The sequence below is a fragment of the Podarcis pityusensis genome (genome assembly GCF_964106645.2).
Source record: "Podarcis pityusensis genome assembly, chromosome: 5".
Taxonomy (NCBI): domain Eukaryota; kingdom Metazoa; phylum Chordata; class Lepidosauria; order Squamata; family Lacertidae; genus Podarcis; species Podarcis pityusensis.
In genome coordinates this window covers 20,367,359-20,385,283 of record NC_138032.1, presented here as the reverse complement: position 1 = coordinate 20,385,283, position 17,925 = coordinate 20,367,359, and the positions used below count along the sequence as shown (strand labels likewise).

At 45.2% G+C, this 17,925-nt stretch overlaps 2 protein-coding genes across 2 annotated transcripts in view; one reads left to right on the top strand and one right to left on the bottom strand.

The window, feature by feature from the left end:
- The window catches only part of GFM1 (G elongation factor mitochondrial 1), a 36,231-nt gene that overhangs the window by 16,031 nt on the left and 2,275 nt on the right, over nucleotides 1–17,925 (top strand). The window contains exons 10-15 of the mRNA XM_081006366.1: nucleotides 2,020–2,121; nucleotides 2,745–2,801; nucleotides 3,233–3,370; nucleotides 3,834–3,916; nucleotides 16,427–16,589; nucleotides 17,834–17,923. Coding sequence (XP_080862492.1) covers nucleotides 2,020–2,121; nucleotides 2,745–2,801; nucleotides 3,233–3,370; nucleotides 3,834–3,916; nucleotides 16,427–16,589; nucleotides 17,834–17,923 — 633 coding nt within the window. The remainder of the gene's footprint in view (nucleotides 1–2,019; nucleotides 2,122–2,744; nucleotides 2,802–3,232; nucleotides 3,371–3,833; nucleotides 3,917–16,426; nucleotides 16,590–17,833; nucleotides 17,924–17,925) is intronic.
- On the bottom strand, nucleotides 3,414–13,018 carry LOC308478472 (latexin-like). The gene is made up of 6 exons (XM_081008298.1): nucleotides 12,330–13,018; nucleotides 10,949–11,011; nucleotides 9,346–9,523; nucleotides 7,815–7,951; nucleotides 6,730–6,792; nucleotides 3,414–4,423 (listed from the first exon to the last, which is right to left on the bottom strand). Exons 1-6 carry the CDS (start codon nucleotides 12,741–12,743, stop codon nucleotides 4,325–4,327), a joined length of 954 nt encoding a protein of 317 aa, XP_080864424.1. The 5' UTR covers nucleotides 12,744–13,018; the 3' UTR covers nucleotides 3,414–4,324.

The following is a 17,925-nucleotide window of genomic DNA, read 5'->3' as shown; positions in this document are numbered from 1 at the left end:
GGGCGAGTTTCAGTCAGGTGGTTCCTATCACGTCTGCATTGATCTTTAAATTGTATTTGTTCTTTTATTTCTTATGTTGTATTCTGTCGTGTAACGATTCAGATTCTATGGGATGCAAAGTGTAATGCAAGAAAATGCAATATAAGAAATAAAAGAAGCAATAGAAATACATCTGCAAAGCATACTGCAGCAAGCACAGCATATTACTGTCGCTGCAACAAGTAGAATAGTCATCAAGTCATTCGCCAAGGCCACCTGCAATTTTCAAGTGGTCCATGAGGAAAAAAGGGTTTGGGAACCACTTCGCTACTGCATTCTTTGTATGCAATCTGGGTCAAAGAGAAGGCATTTCTAGTTAAAGGTGTTTCAGTTCCTTGCCTGTGCGGTGGGATTTTATTTGCAGATAAATGCTGCTCCTAAAATTTGTTTCCTCTCCAAAAACATCTATATGGTTTTCAGTTGATACCCTGCTCGACTGTACAGCGCAATACTGTTGCCATCTCCTCCCTCAGTTTCGCCCTTGATCCTGAGGACACCTCTCTGTAGCTGCTTTCTCCCATGTCAATTGAGAAGAAGTATGAACAGCAGCCTTTCATGCCTTATGTAGTGTAGGCAGACAGGATGTAGAAAATGGAGATACAGCTGTTGCTGTTCAGTGTCATCAAGAGCCCTTTTAAAGTTTCTGTTCCCACTGGGGAAGAAGTAGTTAAAGAGCCCTTTGCCTGAGTCTCAGCTACCATGGGAGGGTGTAGCGAGAGCCCTTGCCATTGGCTCTCCAGCCTTCGCTGCTCCATTCAATACGTGGCCCTCTTTTGGAAAAACCAAACAGCTGCTGACCAAAGCTGCAAGCTCAGGAAGGCTTATATAGCAGGCACGTCCAACTTCCAAGAGACTGCAATCTACTCCCACTATCAATAAACTGGCAGTGATCTACCCATTGGGTTGAACAGAGTTGTTGAGCTTGTTTTGGGGAGGAATCACCAGAGTTGTTGAGCTTCTTGGGGGGAGGGTTCAGCAAGGGCGATAGACCACAGTCACCCCACAATCAACCGGTAGATCGCAATCGGCCTGTTGTACATGCCTGTTATATAACAATTAACATTCTGCCATAACTGCTCCCCTATTTTATCCACCCCCTGCCCCGAGAACCCCTTTTCTTCGCAAACGAAAAATCGAAACATTCCCATGATGTTATAAAATGTCTGCCTGGAGAATCCCAAGTCGATTTCTTCACACCCAGTTAGCTTTTAAACACCACGGCCCTATAAAAACAGCTGGAAGTGGATGGCTGCCCACTGATCTTTCAACAGTAAGGCCAAAATGGGCCATTCTTCAATTATTCTTAAGGGCTAAATTTGTCTCCAAGTTCATCTTAGTACAGTCTCAAAAGTTACCTTTCAAGTTGATAGTAAAAACGCTTTTAGTGAAATGGCTTTTGTCATACTGGCAATCAGTCACCCCATCCTCTCTGGGAACCACTCGTTCCTGATCCTAGTATTGCATTCTTCCTCATCTTTCTCTGGTTACTACTGTCTTGACATGTTGGCTAATCTAGCAGAAAAAATGTGATTATCTAACTCCTGACAGGTAGCTTTACCAGTCAGCGTGAATCAGACTTTGCTGCATTTGTGAGTTTTCAGGATCAGCGTGGCATGATCCCATTTTACTGCCCCAGACAACAAATGGGCAGTGGCACTGTACACCAATTGTAGCTTTGGGGCTGTCTTCAAGCGAAGCCCTACGTAGTGTACATTGCAGTAGTCCAGTCGGGAGCTTATCAGAAACCTAGACTATGGTAGCTATGACTACAATTTGTCAACCAGCTGGAACAAGGGCATAGGTACTCCTTGCCACTGAAACACTGAGAGCCTCTATTGGCAGCTTGGAATCTAGGAGAACCCTGTTATAATCAGGGATAGACTATGCATGCAGGTCTTACCACTGCTGTAGAATGGTTGCACTCTTGCCTAATACCATAAAAAGCACCTAAAATGCTATTTTTTGTTTTGTTTCTGCTAGGATGTGGAAGAAGTTTATGCAGGAGACATCTGTGCATTATTTGGCATCGACTGTGCTAGTGGGGATACATTTTCAGAAAAATCTAACACTGACCTTTCCATGGTAAGTTCCTCCTCTGAATTGAACTGTGTGTTCTCTTTATATTTCTTAAAATCTCAATTCAGATGTTATTCCTTAATCTAAATATCCTCTGTACTAAAGAAACTTTTATTTTTTTAAAAAAAGGTTTTATTTTGAGTCTGCTTTTACAGCTATTACAATTATTTTTTTAAAAATACCTACAAGTACAATCAGTTTATGCAAGTGTCAGTTCTGCATTCTGTTGAAATGAATGAGCATGATCAGCAATGTATCATCCAGCCCTTCTATGAAGAGTACAGCACAATTCAGATGTAGCAATCTCAGTTTAATAAGATGAGTGCTATGCCCGCTCCTGCTTCCTTCTTTCCTCCCTTCTCTTAAATGCCATAATGAAAAAATTCTGATTTATCCATAACATCCAAACAGGGAAACTGTCGTTTAATTTCTGACCACAAACCAGGATGTGATCCCTTATTAGGAAACTTTTGTTTTAACAAACCCCATAAATTTCGAGTCCTAGAAAGAAAGAGGAAGGCTGCTTGTGGGTTTGAGTGTTAAAAGTAAAGATAATTATCTGGAAAGATAATTTTCAAGTGTTTCTATATTAACAAATGCTTCTTTGGTTTCTGTGTTCCCTTTCATAGGAATCTATTCATGTCCCTGATCCTGTCATTTCAGTGGCAATGAAGCCATCAAACAAGGTAGGCATCGGAAGTCCAAACAAGGGTGAATAGTAAAAGTTATCTGGAAGGAATGTTGTGATCTGATTTTTCTTGGAGGAAAATGGTGATGTTTCTGTTGCATTTGGTTCTTGTGTTCAGGAGAAGCTGAGCCTTTGGTGTGGTGGTTCTCCTGGGGCTGAGTTCCAATAGGTTTGATGCCCTGGCAATTATGTGTGATCAATCCTAGTTGTGTATTTACTTGTCAATGCAGTACTGAGTGGAGCAGTCTCAAGTTTGTGATGCTCTGTAGCCAACACGTTCCATTGATACCCTACAGTTTATAGAAACCATCTAGCTCAATTTTTTAATGGGATTTTGTCCTGTAACCCCAGCACTTTTGACTATCTTGTTATAATCAATGATGCGAAAGACATGAATTTACCCTTGTTTATTTCCCCGCCCCCCTCTAGAATGACTTGGATAAGTTTTCAAAAGGCATTAACCGCTTCACGAGGGAAGACCCCACTTTCAGAGTTCATTTTGACAGCGAGAGCAAAGAGACCATTGTTTCAGGAATGGGAGAACTGCACCTGGAAATCTATGCACAGGTGATTGTTACAAGATTGCACTGGTAAAGTGTGCTACAGAGTCTCACTTGGCAAAAGTATTTATTTAATTCAGCATTTATAGTTTAGTTGTGCTCCCCAGCTTCATATCTGGCTATGTATAAATTATACAGTGCCGGTTGTAATTCTTCAGTTGGGTCTGTGCTAGCAATTTTTTGTGGTTCATGCTCATGAAGTATATATAGAAGGTCAGAAATCTTGCATATGTATAGGATGTGGACCAAAAAATTACTCAAAAAACTCCAAATCTGCTCTGGGTGGGTGGACTTCTTTCTAAGAAGCTCTAATTAACTAGAGAGATACTACAGCTGGAAAATGTTGGCTTGACATTTTCCCAGTGATTGTAGGTAGCATTCGGGAATAATTAGGTGAGATTATGCTTAGCGCTACCCATTTGGCAACAGATTTTAATCAGTATATTTTTGTGTGTGCTGTTTCTACCTAGAGAATGGAAAGAGAATATGGTTGTCCTTGTGAGACCGGAAAGCCTAAAGTAGCGTTCAGAGAGAGCATTGTGGCAACTGTACCGTAAGTGTTCACTCTGGCATGTGAGAGCCACCACACCGAGGCCAGGAAATAATTTGCATTGGTCCTTATGCATGTAGGGGTTTCTGAACCTGTGTAAGCCTATTTTATAGCCCTTCCTCCAGCTGAACGAAGTTGTTTTAAAGACATCTGAGCAACCTCTAATACAGTGGTACCTTGGTTCTCAAACTTAATCCGTTTCGGGCATCCATTCAACTCCTGAAACCGTTTGAAAACCAAGCTGTGGCTTCCGAATGGCTGCAGGAGCTTCCTACACTCAATTGGAAGCTGCGTCGGACATTCGGCTTCCGAAAAATGTTCACAAACCAGAACACTGGTTTGCCGATTTGTTTGACAACTAAGCCGTTCAGGAACCAAGGTACCACTGTAGTAGGGTCAAAGTTGTGGCCACTAATCCTGTGCTGCACGTTTTGGCTGACGGCTATTCCGTGTGACTTTAACTCCATGCTGCGGGTTCCATAAAACTTGCATGTGCCAAGGAATAATCTCCTGTGGATTACAAAAAAGAAAAAAAGCCCAAACGTTAGAACCGCCAGGGTATTAGAGAAACCAGGGAACAGCGTTGTTATCTCTGCATATCTGGGAAATCACGTTCTTTTCCTATCTAGTAACTTCGGGCCAGGTCACATTTCATTCCTCCTCCTCTTTCCAACTTTGGAATTCTTAATAAAGTGCAGTGACTCTCATAGAGCAAGGCAATCAGGAATGTGGATGGCAGGAAAAGGAGAGAATTGTTTCAATGAAATATTGCCAGGTAGTTCCTCCGCACCTTACTGTTTCATGCAGTGTTGTTTCAAGGCTGACTTTTTAAACCTGTAATATAGGCATGCTCTCTGCCCAATTCATGCACATAGGGAACCATGCAACCAGAAGTGTTCAATAGACTGCAGCCTCGCTAGGTCACCATCTACAAATTTTGTTCTCACGATTGGGAATAAGGTTTATATCAGAGGTTGGCAACCTTATCTGAGGATGGGCTGGTTGATGCTCTGTCCGTCGGAGGATGGGCCGGAGCATGTGTACATGCATACGCTTCCAGGTCGGAAGAGCACCCGTGCGCATGCTCACAGGCGCCATCAACCCGTGCTGGTGAGAGCCGGTGGCGGGGGAGAGCAGGGGTCGCCATGAGCCGGTTAGACAAGCCTTGTGAGCCGCTACCGGCCCATGGGCCTTAGGTTGCCAACCCCTGGCTTATATCCTCCTGTGGACTTCCTTTGTACTTCTGGCTTGGTATTGCATTCTTATATAACCGTTCTGGTTCCTGCACCTTAATCTAATTGAGAGAAGCTGGGGTGGGTAGGAGGGGGAGACACAAGATATGCAATACAAGGCATTTGTAGTACATAAGAGGTGTCACTAGATGAAAAGTGATTTGTGTGCAGGTATGTACAATTGCAATATGGTGGATCAACAAGTTTACATATCTGATGTCAGACTGGCTAAGATTTGCCTTCCTGTGTAGCATGCGCTTTTGCATAGTTGGGGGATCTAGAGTGATTTGCTGAATAGGCACCCACCCAGGAGATGGACATGGGCATTTTGTTCACTCCTGTTCTCTGCTTATGGCACAGCTGGGGTTAATCTGGGAGGGGGTCACAGTTTGAATCCAAAGCCTTCCTCTGACAGAAGGAGCCTTCTAATGACAGAACCTCTGGGTGGAATTTCTGCTTGCTATATTGAACAATCTCCCCCCTTCTCCCCACTGTGTGCTGTTTTGAGGGTTCTGACTGCCTAGAGCTGGTTTTTCTTGGAGTGCTCAGCTAGTAAAGTTAGGAAAATGCAACTAAAGAGACAGGGTGCTTCAAGTTAGGATATAGTCAGGGCTGTCTGTGTTTGTGTCCTCCACACTTTAAATAAATAAATGCATACTGTAATCTAGGTAAGGAGGGTTGGTTAATCGGCCAGCCTAGCCTCTGCCTTTAGTGGAAGGCTGGCTTGTAGAAGTCGGGAAGTGAAGCTTTCATGGTAGGAGTGAACTGATGCTAATTACTTCAGATCAGATTGCTGATGAATAGAAACCTGTATCAGTGGGACAAAAGTTGCAACCTTAACAGGCAATGCAAATTCTCCACCATGCATTCTGTGACATGTATAGTTTATGCACATTTGCTTTTTTAAAAATCTCATTTGGTGGAATCCTACACTTTTGCGAAGTCTGCTTATAGAATTGTAGAGTGGAAAGGGACCCCAAGGGTCATCTAGTCCAAAAAACCCCTGCAAACTCCTTTGCCCAATGGGTTTATTCCTTACCTTTGGGAATCTAACTTCTGAGAGTGCAGCAAGCACTGACAACACTCTTCCAGACTTATATTTGTGGCCAGAAATATCTTGAGTTTGTGTGTGCGTTTGTTTTAAATGAATACAGATTCTGAGAAAGGTGAATCCTGTTGCTCCGTATCATGGGTCTTAGTCCTGGTTCTGAAGCAATGCCGAGACCTGTGCCTAACCATGAAGGTTGGCAGTGCCTTGCTTTTCAGACTGTCTTTATCCCATGCTCTGCTGTACTCTGCAGACTGCACAGAAGCCTAGGGCTAGCCAATGTTGTGTCCTCCCAGGTATTGTTCATCTACAAGTGCCATCATCCATGGGAGTTGGGAGTCCCATATTAACTGCAGGGCCCTCCATTGGCTATCCTGATACAAGCCAGTGAACAGCTCTGGGGCCCCTGAGTGCTCCTTCCTGTCCTAACATCCTGATACTGTGGTGATCACTGTTCCAGGATTGCTTTTTGCAGGAAAGGTCCTCTTCTCTCCCCCCGCCCCCTCCTTTATTTGCTTTACAATTCTGTTACTTACCTGGGAGACAATATCATGGATCAGAATCACATAGGAAAATTCCAGGTAATCATCACTCCTTTTCTGCAACCAACAAAAGAGGGGGGAAACCATACCCTGACTTTAGTAAGTACGGCTGCCACCCATGTACAGCTAGCCACTTTCAAATGTTCAATGAGCGTGGAAACACTGAACCTGAACTAACAGGAGGAACTAGGTTTCCTTCCTTGCTTCCCTTTAACATCCAGAAGGCAAAGACCCATTAATTTAAAACTCTGCCGTTCCTTAATTCTGAAAAGGGATTCTATTCTTATAAGAAGGAATGCTCTCGTTTCCATAAACAATTTAATGGGTTTAGAACTGACTCATTGTTTGTTTTTGTCTTAGTATTAAATCACTATGGAGACTCTGTGTACTTCTGGGTTCTTGTGACCTGAAATCCTTTAGGGCTTGGTCAGTTTCCCTTTAAAGAGGAAGTAAAATGCACTGTTCCCTTATATACAGTCATGGGAAAAAGAATTCTGTGGTTTTACATATCAGGATATACTGTATTTTTTGCTCTATAAGACTCACTTTTCCCCTCCTAAAAAGTAAGGGGAAATGTGTGTGCCTCTTATGGAGCGAATGCAGGCTGCGCAGCTATCCCAGAAGCCAGAACAGCAAGAGGGATCACTGCTTTCGCTGCGCAGCGATCCCTCTTGCTGTTCTGGCTTCTGGGATTCAGAATATTTTTTTTCTTGTTTTCCTCCTCCAAAAACTAAGTGCGTCTTGTGGTCTGGTGCGTCTTATAGAGCGAAAAATACGGTAATAACAGCAGGCCTTAAAATTAGGTAAATACAACCCCAGAGGAACAACCACACTTGACATATTACACCATGTCCTGATTTATTTAACAAAAATTAAGCCAAAATGGAGAAGCAGGGTATAAATTATGATGATGATGAATATGTCAAGCTTTCTTAGGCAAGTATACACTGAGAATCCCATGTGAATCTCCACTTTGTGACTTCCTTAAAAAAATACTTTCACTTTGCACTCCACAGTGAACTCTTCTTCCCATAGGACAGACAACTTGTCAGACTCCCCTCTTTGATCCATTCACTTACCACTTGCTTGACACTTTGCACTTTTGCCATTTTGTACCAAGTGTCTTCTGTCGAATTCTGCCATATTACGTAACCACAGGCAACCCAGGCTAAGTGCCGAACAGGCTTCATTTCTTCAGAGACATTTCCGAAATTGTCTGGCAACAGAAACAAATAGCTTGAATCGAACTGGGAAAGTATTAAGCATGCATAGTTTGTTTTTTAAAAAAGTAATTCCTAGACATGAATTGCATTCTGTGCCAATCCCCCCCCCCCAAAAAAAAAGTTCATTAAAGATGTCTCAACTTTGCACAATCTGAATACTCCACATTTCATCCAGAACTTGGATTTCTGTTTGGCAACCAGTGGCAGAAAAAAAAGCAGAGCTAAGTTTGGGAATAACAGGACTGCGTGAGTTGGCCCATCCTGACTAGGAACCATGGGCAAGGGACTCATAGCCGCAGAAGGCATGCATTCATTTGTTGGAAATAAAGTCATACCTCGGGTTACAGACGCTTCAAGTTGCGTTTTTTTTGGATTACGGACCCGCCAAAACCTGGAAGTACCAGAACGGGTTACATCCAGGTTTCAGTGGTCGTGCATGCGCAGAAGCGTTAAATCGCGCTTTGCGCATGCACAGAAGCGCCGAATCGCAACCCACACGTGCGCAGACTCACCGCTGCGGGTTGCGAACGTGCATCCCGCATGGATCACGTTCGCAACCCAAGCGCCCACTGTATGTGGGTACCGCAAACCTGTTTCCGTATTTGTGGCTATAGAGAGACTACACCTGCTTTACTGAAAATGAAAGTGGTGGCTCTCCAAATTCTGCGCCAGAGATCTGTTGCACATACTAAATGTACTATAACACGGCTCTGTGTAGTTTGCTACTTGTTGCAGACACATTCCAGTCTCCGGCTGATCAGCTCGCTTGATCATCTCAAGTCACCCATTTACATGACAACGAGCTGTATATTTTTGAGAACTTTATTTGTAATCTGATACAGTAGCTGAATCCCGTGAGTGGTCATTCTGCTTTTACATTGTTTAAGATCTAGTTGCAGTTGCTTTAAAGCAGGGGCAGCCAACATAGGAACTTCAGCTGGTCTACCAAGACTTTCGGTCTTGGCCCTTTGCTGCTTTCATCCTAAGTGGGACTGGAGTAAAGAACTGGTCCTTGAGCCCCATATTCTTTGCCTGTACCTTAACTAAAGAAAAGCTGTGGGACATGTATTCAAGCACCCATTCCCTCCTAATAGCATGACAAAGAAAACAACAGCATGCTCAGGGAACAAAACACCCTTTTCAAAAGGGAGCAAAAAATCACAGTGGCCTAATGTCTGAGCATACTCCATACGTAATGTTGGGGGGGGGAGGAGTAGAGGAAACGGCTGGATGGAATCCAAAACAGAAGCATGCCTGTTAGGAGGGAGGAGACGCTGCAACGTTTTGTTGCAGGCAACATTTACCAATTACTTCAAAACCTTAAGTTCAACACTGACACCTCATTCATAAAGGTAATTTCAAGTTGCATATTTTTTTAAATTTTAACCTGGAAGATTTTGTGCCTCTAATAGGTCTGGCAGGTTCTTGAGTCTGTTGTAAAACTTGTTGTCTGCTTCCTCTGTATTTGTCCCGAACTCCCCTTCCACTGTATAATGCACTTCGGGAGCAACATGTGGGTCGCCGTGATGATACAGGATTTCAGCGGTGCAGTTCACAGGACTGCCCTGTTGGAGAAATAATCGGACAAGTTTAAAAACTTCATTGGAAGGAGCTTGCTATTCTAATGATAAACACATTTTGCTTCACCCTTGTTTACCAATATCACCTAACCAAAATAGCCATCATTACTATTAGAATATCCATATCCTTCTCTTACCTAAATCCTTGCTCAGAATAATTGTATATTGCTCTCTATTCAAGAGAAGTGTTATGTGTATTATCTCTCTTCGCCTTTTCTTCAGTTGCTCTGCTATTGAACATTGCATCTCCCCCTGTTGTGGAATCATCCTATAATGCAGGGGTAGGGAACTTCAGGCCTAGATCTTTCTGTTTTGCCATCAGAACTCTCCTCGGGCAACACCTCTCATCTTGCTTAACCCCCCCCCCCCCAAAAAATGTGTTTTTGCCTGGCTCAAATGTCTCTTTGAACTCTGATAATGCCTCTTGATTGTCTGAACAGAGAGGGGTGTATGTGAGTTTGTGTTGGAACTTGCCTAATGTACAGGGGTAAAATTTGCATTCATTGCTCCACCCACTTTTGCATGTGGCCCTCAGAAGGTTGCCCAGGAGGGATTGCGGCCCTTGGGGCAAAAAAGGTTCCCCACTCCCGCTGTGATGGGTGATTTGAGCTGCAGTGTGCTGTCTGCTCCTTGGTGATGTGAACTGTTATGCGAAAACAGCAGGAGCATTTGTTTAGATATTCCATCAGAGGGTAACAGATCCATTAGCAAGATGTGGTTTTGTGTCAGTGCAACCCCATTACTTCAAGGGGCATATATGAAAATGGTGGGTGGGGTGTCCAAGGTCAGGTACCAATTTTTTTAAGGGTTAAAATAAACTCTGTTTGAAATTTTACATTCTAGAAGCAACAAATGCTTTTGCTACAAATAAGTGGCTTGCATGCAGTTCCTTATTGTAATGTGGTCGTGGGGCTCCCATGTTGGCAGGGTGGTCTTTAAGGTCCCTTCCAAGTCTGTACATCACTTGATTTCTTACCCCTTTGAAGACTGATGTGACAATTGAGGTTCTGTTTGTAATGGCTGATTCATACATGCAGAGTGATGAATATGAATCTCTAAACCAGCAATAGTCTCAGATTTTCATTTTGAGGTGATAACCCAAAGTTCTGCCAGGAACCTGTCCCGCTTTTTCTTGCGTGTTGCATGAAAGTTTTAGACTCCTGGCAGCATCTTGATAAATGAATTTAGGATCAGGGTGCCCAGGGGGCTATTGAAACCAGCCTAAGAATGTGGTGTTGTCGACTTGTCCTAGAACCAGCCCTCTGCTTTTTGAAGTGGTTTCCAGGTGGTTTATGGCAGGAGAAATCTCATTCAGGAATCATACAGGCTGTGATACAGTCTACTCTGTACCCTCTTGAGGTTTGCCATAAATGAATCCCAACTAACAACAAACAAAGGAGCAGGACTTACTTTCTGAAGTTCTTCTTCCATTGCAAACTTCAGGCGATATTTGTGCCCAACACCTGGAATTTCCTGAGGTACAAAGAGAGTACATGTTGTTTATCTTACTTCGACTTCTGAGGACTTGCCAGGGACCCTAACAATATGAGGGTATTCTTTATGTATTCAGTATCCGTATCAAAAACAAACAGTTAACTTGTTGTGGAAGCTATTTTTTTTAAAGGCCAAGCATGTTTAAATCCCATTGATCTCAGTAGGTAAGCTTAACACTCCCTTGTTGAAATCAGCGAGGTGTAAAAAAATGCTTAACTTTAGCTAGTGCCCAGTGTTTAAAAGCAGTGTCCAGCTGCCTCGAAGTACCCCATTATTTAGAACATTTGCTGAGATGAAAGGTGGATAAAAAGCATCATTATACTTTGGAACGGATGTAACATGCTTAGGACGTGTTGAGAATTCTTGTATTGCAGTTAAGCGTCCAAAAGACACTTCTGGGGCATTTTCTACCAGATACGATTTGGGATGGGGTTCTGCAGGTGTGTGCCTGTTTCGGAAAGGTTAGCGCTCTTATTTGTGGACAGCAAACAGTTGCCAGGATCGACCAGGCTTTCTATTTGTTTTTAGTGCAACTGGTTCTGCGGCTTATCCCTATAATGCAGCAGTGATAGATTCTCCCTCCCTCCCCCCCTCCGCCCATGGGAGAGACTGGCATTAGAGGGAAGCCTGAAACAAGAAGGGTTAAGGCAACCAGTTTACTCCGCCTTGAATAGGCGAGATAACTCTGTGGACTTCGTTTTTTACCGATCGATGGGGCAGGTGGTTTGCCGCTGCTGGACCACGTGGCGCACAAAGGGAGGAGAAAGCTATAGCAACAGCTGTTGTCGTTGCCGATCATGGCGATCGCTTTGTGCGCCTTGTGGAAAAGAAAGTGTCGCTTCTCGCGGGCCTGGATGAGCCCCGCTCGCCTGGATTAAAAAGTAGCAGAGATGGGGAAGAGGGTGTTGTGCGCGCGCTTGCTACCTCTGCAGTGATTGGCGTCTTCAGCCTCGAACCCTTTTAGGAATCAAGCTGTGCAGAGAAGTTGCTCAGAGGAGGAGAAAGCAGCGGAGACTCTGCAAGCGCCTTTTTATTTAGGCGCCCCGATGCTTTGCAGATGGACTTGCAAGCAGGTCCCGCCACGTTAAACGGGCCTTTCTTCCAAATTAAATCTGGGGAACGCGACTTTTGCTGCAGCCTTTTGCAGCAGCGAAACCAAGGAAGAGCGCTGCGGTAGCGTTTAGGGTGCCATAAGGCTTGCTGGGGTGTGTTTTGGGTTTTTGGTTTCCCAGGGAAGCGTGCGCGCCGGAAAGCAGCGCCTCCGCGCCCGCGCCTTCCCATCCCCGGCCCCGCTTACCTCTCGGCTGGCTTGGCGCACTTCCCGCACGCCGAAGATCTTGCTGGGGCTGCCGTGCTGGTAGTTGATGTAGTTCTCGACCACGCCGGCGGCTCGCGTGGCCGGGTAGTGCGACGGGGGGATCTCCATGGGGCCGGCTCCGGGGCGCGCGGAGGCTCGCTCGGAGAGGCCTCGGCGACGCTCGCTCCTCCCTGGTGGAGCGGGAAGGGGGGCCCGGCGGTGGGGCTGGGCCTCGGCCTGGGCGGTGGCTGCAGCAGCCGCCGCCGCCGCGCACAATGGGGTTTCTTGCGCCGCCGGCGGGAGAGAACCAGGAAGCGGCGGCGGCGGCAGGAGGAGGAGGAGGAAGAAGAGGGCGAGCCGAGCGGGGGCTGCTGGGGCGCAGAGGCGCAACATCTGCCCGCCCGGGCTCCACATCTGGACCGGGGGTGGATCTTGCGCGGCGAAGCTAGAAGGAAGAGAGTCGAGATGGGGGCGCTTGGAAATGAACCATTAGGTCAAAATTCCAAAGATCCGTGTATATATTGGGCTGCTCAGGACAAACAGGACGATCCGTGCATGTTTACTTGGGAGTTCATGGGATTCCCGGGACCGCAGCCAAGGATTTTGGCAGAGGTCGAGAATGACGTCCGAATAAAACCCCGCTGAAATCAAGAGGAATCCTTCGTAATTGCGCAGCTTCAAAAACACGATGCTTCCCAGGGAGCAAGTACGTGTGTTTAAGACTGGGATGAAGGTGATTTACTTCGGCAAAACTTCCGATGCCGTATGGAGCATCACCATCCCCTTTTGTGCCTCTAGATGGCTTCCCATCTGGAATATGAACTCGGCAGCCGAAGTGTTCTGAAATGGGAAATATCCATAGAGTTTGGGGCAGCTGTGGGGTGACAGGCTTAAAAAGCAAACAAACTAGGTTTATTAATCTTTGTAAGAATACAAAAGGAACACACTGCTTCAGCCCTGTAAAGAGTTAATTACAAAGGAAGCTGGAGAACCAATATAAGTAAAATAATGATATTAAGTAACAGACTGTAATACAGTAGTACCTCGGGTTACATGCGCTTCAGGTTACAGACTCTTCTAACCCAGAAATAGTACCTCAGGTTAAGAACTTTGCTTCAGGATGAGAACAGAAATCGTGCTCCGGCGGTGCAGCAGCAGCAGCAGCAGGAGGCCCCATTAGCTAAAGTGGTGCTTCAGGTTAAGAACAGTTTCAGGTTAAGAACAGACCTCCAGAACGAATTAAGTACTTAACCCGAGGTACCACTGTACTGGACAGTTTATTTCTCTATTCCTACCATGGAAGGCGGGGATGCAGGTGGTGCTGTGGGCTAAACCACAGAGCCTAGGACTTGCCGATCAGAACGTCGGCGGTTCGAATCCCCGTGACGGGGTGAGCTCCCGTTGCTCGGTCCCTGCTCCTGCCAACCTAGCAGTTCGAAAGCACATCAAAGTGCAAGTAGATAAATAGGTACCACTCTGGCGGGAAGGCAAACAGCGTTTCCGTGCACTGCTCTGGTTCGCCAGAAGCGGCTTAGTCATGCCAGCCACGTGACCCGGAAGCTGTACGCCGGCTCCCTCAGCCAATAAAGCGAGATGAGCGCCGCAACCCCAGAGTTGGCCACGACTGGACCTAATGGTCAGGGGTCCCTTTATCTTTACCTTACCATGGAAGGCTTTACAAAACTAAATAAATACATCACACACCACTGTAGTTTGAAAGAGCATGAACTTTGGGCTTTGTTTTTTCCCTTTTTGGGGGGCGGAAGAGGACATTGCTGCCAAATTGCTACAGTGATAAAGTCCTGAACTTCTGCTGTGTTTCCTATAAAGGGCTGTTGTTGTTACCACTGGAAGTAGAAAAGGTTGTGCTGTTAAAAATAACCAGCAAATGCAGTCTGCACACAAAGGAACTAGTCTAGTACTTTCTCTATTTGTTTTTTATATACAATGGTACCTTGGGTTGCAAACGCTTCGGGTTACAAACTCCGCTAACCCGGAAGTAGTTTCTCTGAGTTGCGAACTTTGCCCCAGGATGGGAACAGAAATTGTGCGCTGGCGGCACGGCAGCAGCGGGAGGCCCCATTAGTGAAAGCGCGCCTCAGGTTAAGAACGGTTTTGGGTTAAGAACAGACCTCTGGAACAAGTTGAGTTTGTAGCCTGAGGGACCACTGTATATAGGTCAGGCCACCCCACCCCATAGAGTTCTTTGAGCAGCTCAGAAAATCATACAAATATGCAACAATACAATAAAAAATTCTGGAAAGTTAAATGCAGCATTATCATCTAATTTTCAACAGTGAACAGATGCTGATCCTGATTAGCAATCATTTTTGTTTTAGCTGCTGGCCCTAGCCAATAGGACATCTTTGCAGTGCAATCTTAACCATGTCTATTCAGAAATAAATCCCATTTACTTCAACAGGGCTTATTCCCAGATAAATGGGGTTAGGATTGCAGCTTTACTAGGACATAATGGAGATGGTCTGGCAGCACCACTCAGGACCCATAGAAAATGCACTCCTCTTTTTCTCTCACACAGGAGGGAGCGATGCTGATAGCAAGAGGGTGCCTGCTAAAATATGTGCATGCCTCATCGGAAACAACCACAAATAAGGTTTTCTTCCCACAACTATTCTTTATTTCAGGATTAAGTCTGCATAAATTAGCATAAATTAATACTCATTTGACTAAGTAAGGTACAAAAACACACTTCAGCCAAAACACCTCATTTGCAGTGACAGCAAAGTGGGAGAGGGCACTCAGTCCCAGCTGTTTGGATGTTCCAGAGGTCAGCCAGGGCTTCAAAAGAAGCGCCAATCATATCAGCTGGAAAATTGCTTGTGTCCCCTTCACTTGATGCCAAGAAAGGGGTACCAGTGTGGTGTAGTGGTTAAGAGCGGTGGACTCGTAATCTGGTGAACCAGGTTCGCGTCTCCGCTCCTCCACATGCAGCTGCTGGGTGACCTTGGGCCAGTCACACTTCTCTGAAGTCTCTCAGCCCCACTCACCTCATAGAGTGTTTGTTGTGGGGGAGGAAGGGAAAGGAGATTGTTAGCCACTTTGAGACTCCTTAGGGCAGTGATAAAAGTGGGATATCAAATCTAAACCACCACCACCACCACCTTCTTCTTCTTCTTCTTCTTCTTCTTCTTCTTCTTCTTCCTTTCATATCTTTGGCTGTCACCTGCAGCAGCAAAGTGTTCTGGGCTGGCCTTCCTCTCAAGACTCTTTTCTAAAATGCAGCAGAACTTGGAGACTGAGCATTCAACTGGGCCAGAGAGTAATTTAGCATCCTGTCCCAATAAGATGCATGTTCCTGTGCCAAATCGGAGTGCAGAGGGACTGATTTTAGACAGGCTGAGTCACCATGGCAGCGTAAGGCCCTTTGCTTTGAAGAGCAGAGATAGTGGACTGGCCACTTATTCTGCATGCCAATTCCAACTTGTGCTAGGTATCGAACGGGGGAAATGTCAGTATGAACAGGACTCTCACATGGAGCCTCCCAGTTGCTGCTTCCATAACTGGAGAGGCTCCAAAAAATACCACCATGGAAATGGTCTGGTTGTAGAGGGAGGAGGAATCTTTCTCAACCCAAGGTCTACACTCCCTTCTGGGTCAGCCTTCCAGGGGGGGTCACATGCCAGTGCGGGCAAAATAATGAATATGAATTTTGCTATAGTACTGTATGTTAGTTTTGATATACACTTGCAGACCTGATCTTTCCGCCTTTGAGGCAGGCAAGCAAGAAGCATTACCAGAGTTCAAGGACATATTCCAGCCAGGCACAAACGCTCAAGGGAGGCGTGAAGCAAGGCCAATGGGGAGTGTTGTGGAGGAGAGACAGGTCTGGGGTTTCTCATCCCTGCTGTAGAAGCTTGTTTGGGTTGTGGTTCCTCCATACAGTCCTCTACAAGAGATTATATGGGGACGGGGAAGTTCTGGCTATTTGTTAGGTGGGAGCCAGCACCCAGGTGAGAACGTTGTGTGTTTGCCTGTAGATCTAAAGACCAGGATTTGAGCTATGCATGTGTGCTGAGCAAAATGAATAGGCATTGCTTCCCTTCCTTCCTTTTTGCTGAGTTTATGTCTTTTCACAGGTTCGACTTCACTCATAAAAGGCAGTCTGGTGGAGCAGGCCAGTATGGCAAAGTGATAGGCTATTTAGAGCCTCTGGAGGAAGAAGACTACACCAAGGTGGAATTCGTTGACAAGACGGTCGGAACGAATATCCCAAAGCAGTTTGTGCCAGCCATTGAAAAGGTGAGGTCTGCCTCACCCCCCCTCCCCGGTCAATGCAGTTTTGACAGGATCCCAAGCTGGCGATGGGCATCTTCTCAAGAAACAGGTTGGCTGTGAAGCCAAATGAGATCCAAGCAGGAAAATGGTAAAAGCAAGACACAAGGGAATGAAAACAAGAATTCAAAAGTACACACACACGCATCCACACACCAGAAAATCTTGCTAGGTAATAACGAAGAAAGATCACTCCTATGCATTAAAGATACGTTCTTATTCTTAATGCATAGGTGATTGCAAGCTAGTCTGGTTGACACTGGATTTCTGGTATATCTTTCTTGGGCCTTCAAGGAGACGGCAAGCTCCTTTGGTTCTGCCTCCTGCTTGCATCTCTGTGGAAAACATGCTTTAAATGCCCTCGGGCCCTTTGACTGTCTTTCCTAAGTGCATTCCCTAAATAGGCTGGTCCATTGCATTCTGCTTAGCTTTTGCCATCACCGTATAATAAATGCCTGCAGTTCGTCCATGTTGACTTGCTCTTGTGAAAGTGGTGAAGGAGGCAGAGAGGGATTCTTTCTTTTGAAAACAAGAGAGACTGTATCTTCTACCTTTTGGTAAGGTTACTGTTTCATTTTCTGGTAAGATACCCTTCAAATCTATTTCATATCCTACTTCTATAAGCTGAAATTTGGAGCAGGGTTCTAGGTGTGCTAAGAGACCATGGTTTTGAGCTAGCATTGTAGGTACAGAGGCTGTTTGTGGGTGAGTGTGCATGCAGGAGAGAAAGTGGATGTGGAATTGTTGTGGGTAATGAGTGAGTAGAATCTTATTTTATGGGTTTTTGATGTTTTGTCTTTTTTATATGCAGCATTTTAGTTCGATTAAGTTCCTCTTGCAGTCTTTTTTTTTTTTTTTTAATGAATGTGGTATATAAACACTGAAATAACAAATTAGAAATCAACCATAGTAAATGTTGGTGTACCTGTTACTGCTAGTTCATCAATCACTTTGGTTTCGAGTTTGCTCTGCGCAGGAGAGAGAAAAGGGGGAGGGAGTGTGTTTTCCGGGCTGTCCCTTGAGTTGGAAACCATTGTTTGCAGAGAACTATTAACATACCAGTTTTGTTGCTCCTTTTCCTTTCAAGTCGGGCATGGTCATTTTGGCTGCAAAGGCCTATTTGTCTACACGTTTCCTCCAGCCACCTGCATGTCAAAGGACTTGCCACCATTTGAACTGAAGTCGCTAACGCTGGGGCTATTCTTTTATAGGGGTTCCTTGAGGCGTGCGAAAAAGGCCCTTTGATGGCTCACAAGGTTTCCGGGATACGGTTCGTCTTAGAGGACGGTGCGAGTCACATGGT

What these genes read in the sequence shown, in the direction of transcription:
- LOC308478472 (XM_081008298.1), bottom strand. Translation starts at nt 12,743, where the DNA reads ATGTGGAGCCCGGGCGGGCAGATGTTGCGCCTCTGCGCCCCAGCAGCC. An exon ending in TGGAAGAAGAACTTCAGAAA is followed by an intron (nt 9,524 to 10,948) that starts GTAAGTCCTGCT and finishes TTTCTCCAACAG; the next exon opens with GGCAGTCCTGTGAACTGCAC. An exon ending in TCCATGATATTGTCTCCCAG is followed by an intron (nt 4,424 to 6,729) that starts GTAAGTAACAGA and finishes TGTAATCCACAG; the next exon opens with GAGATTATTCCTTGGCACAT.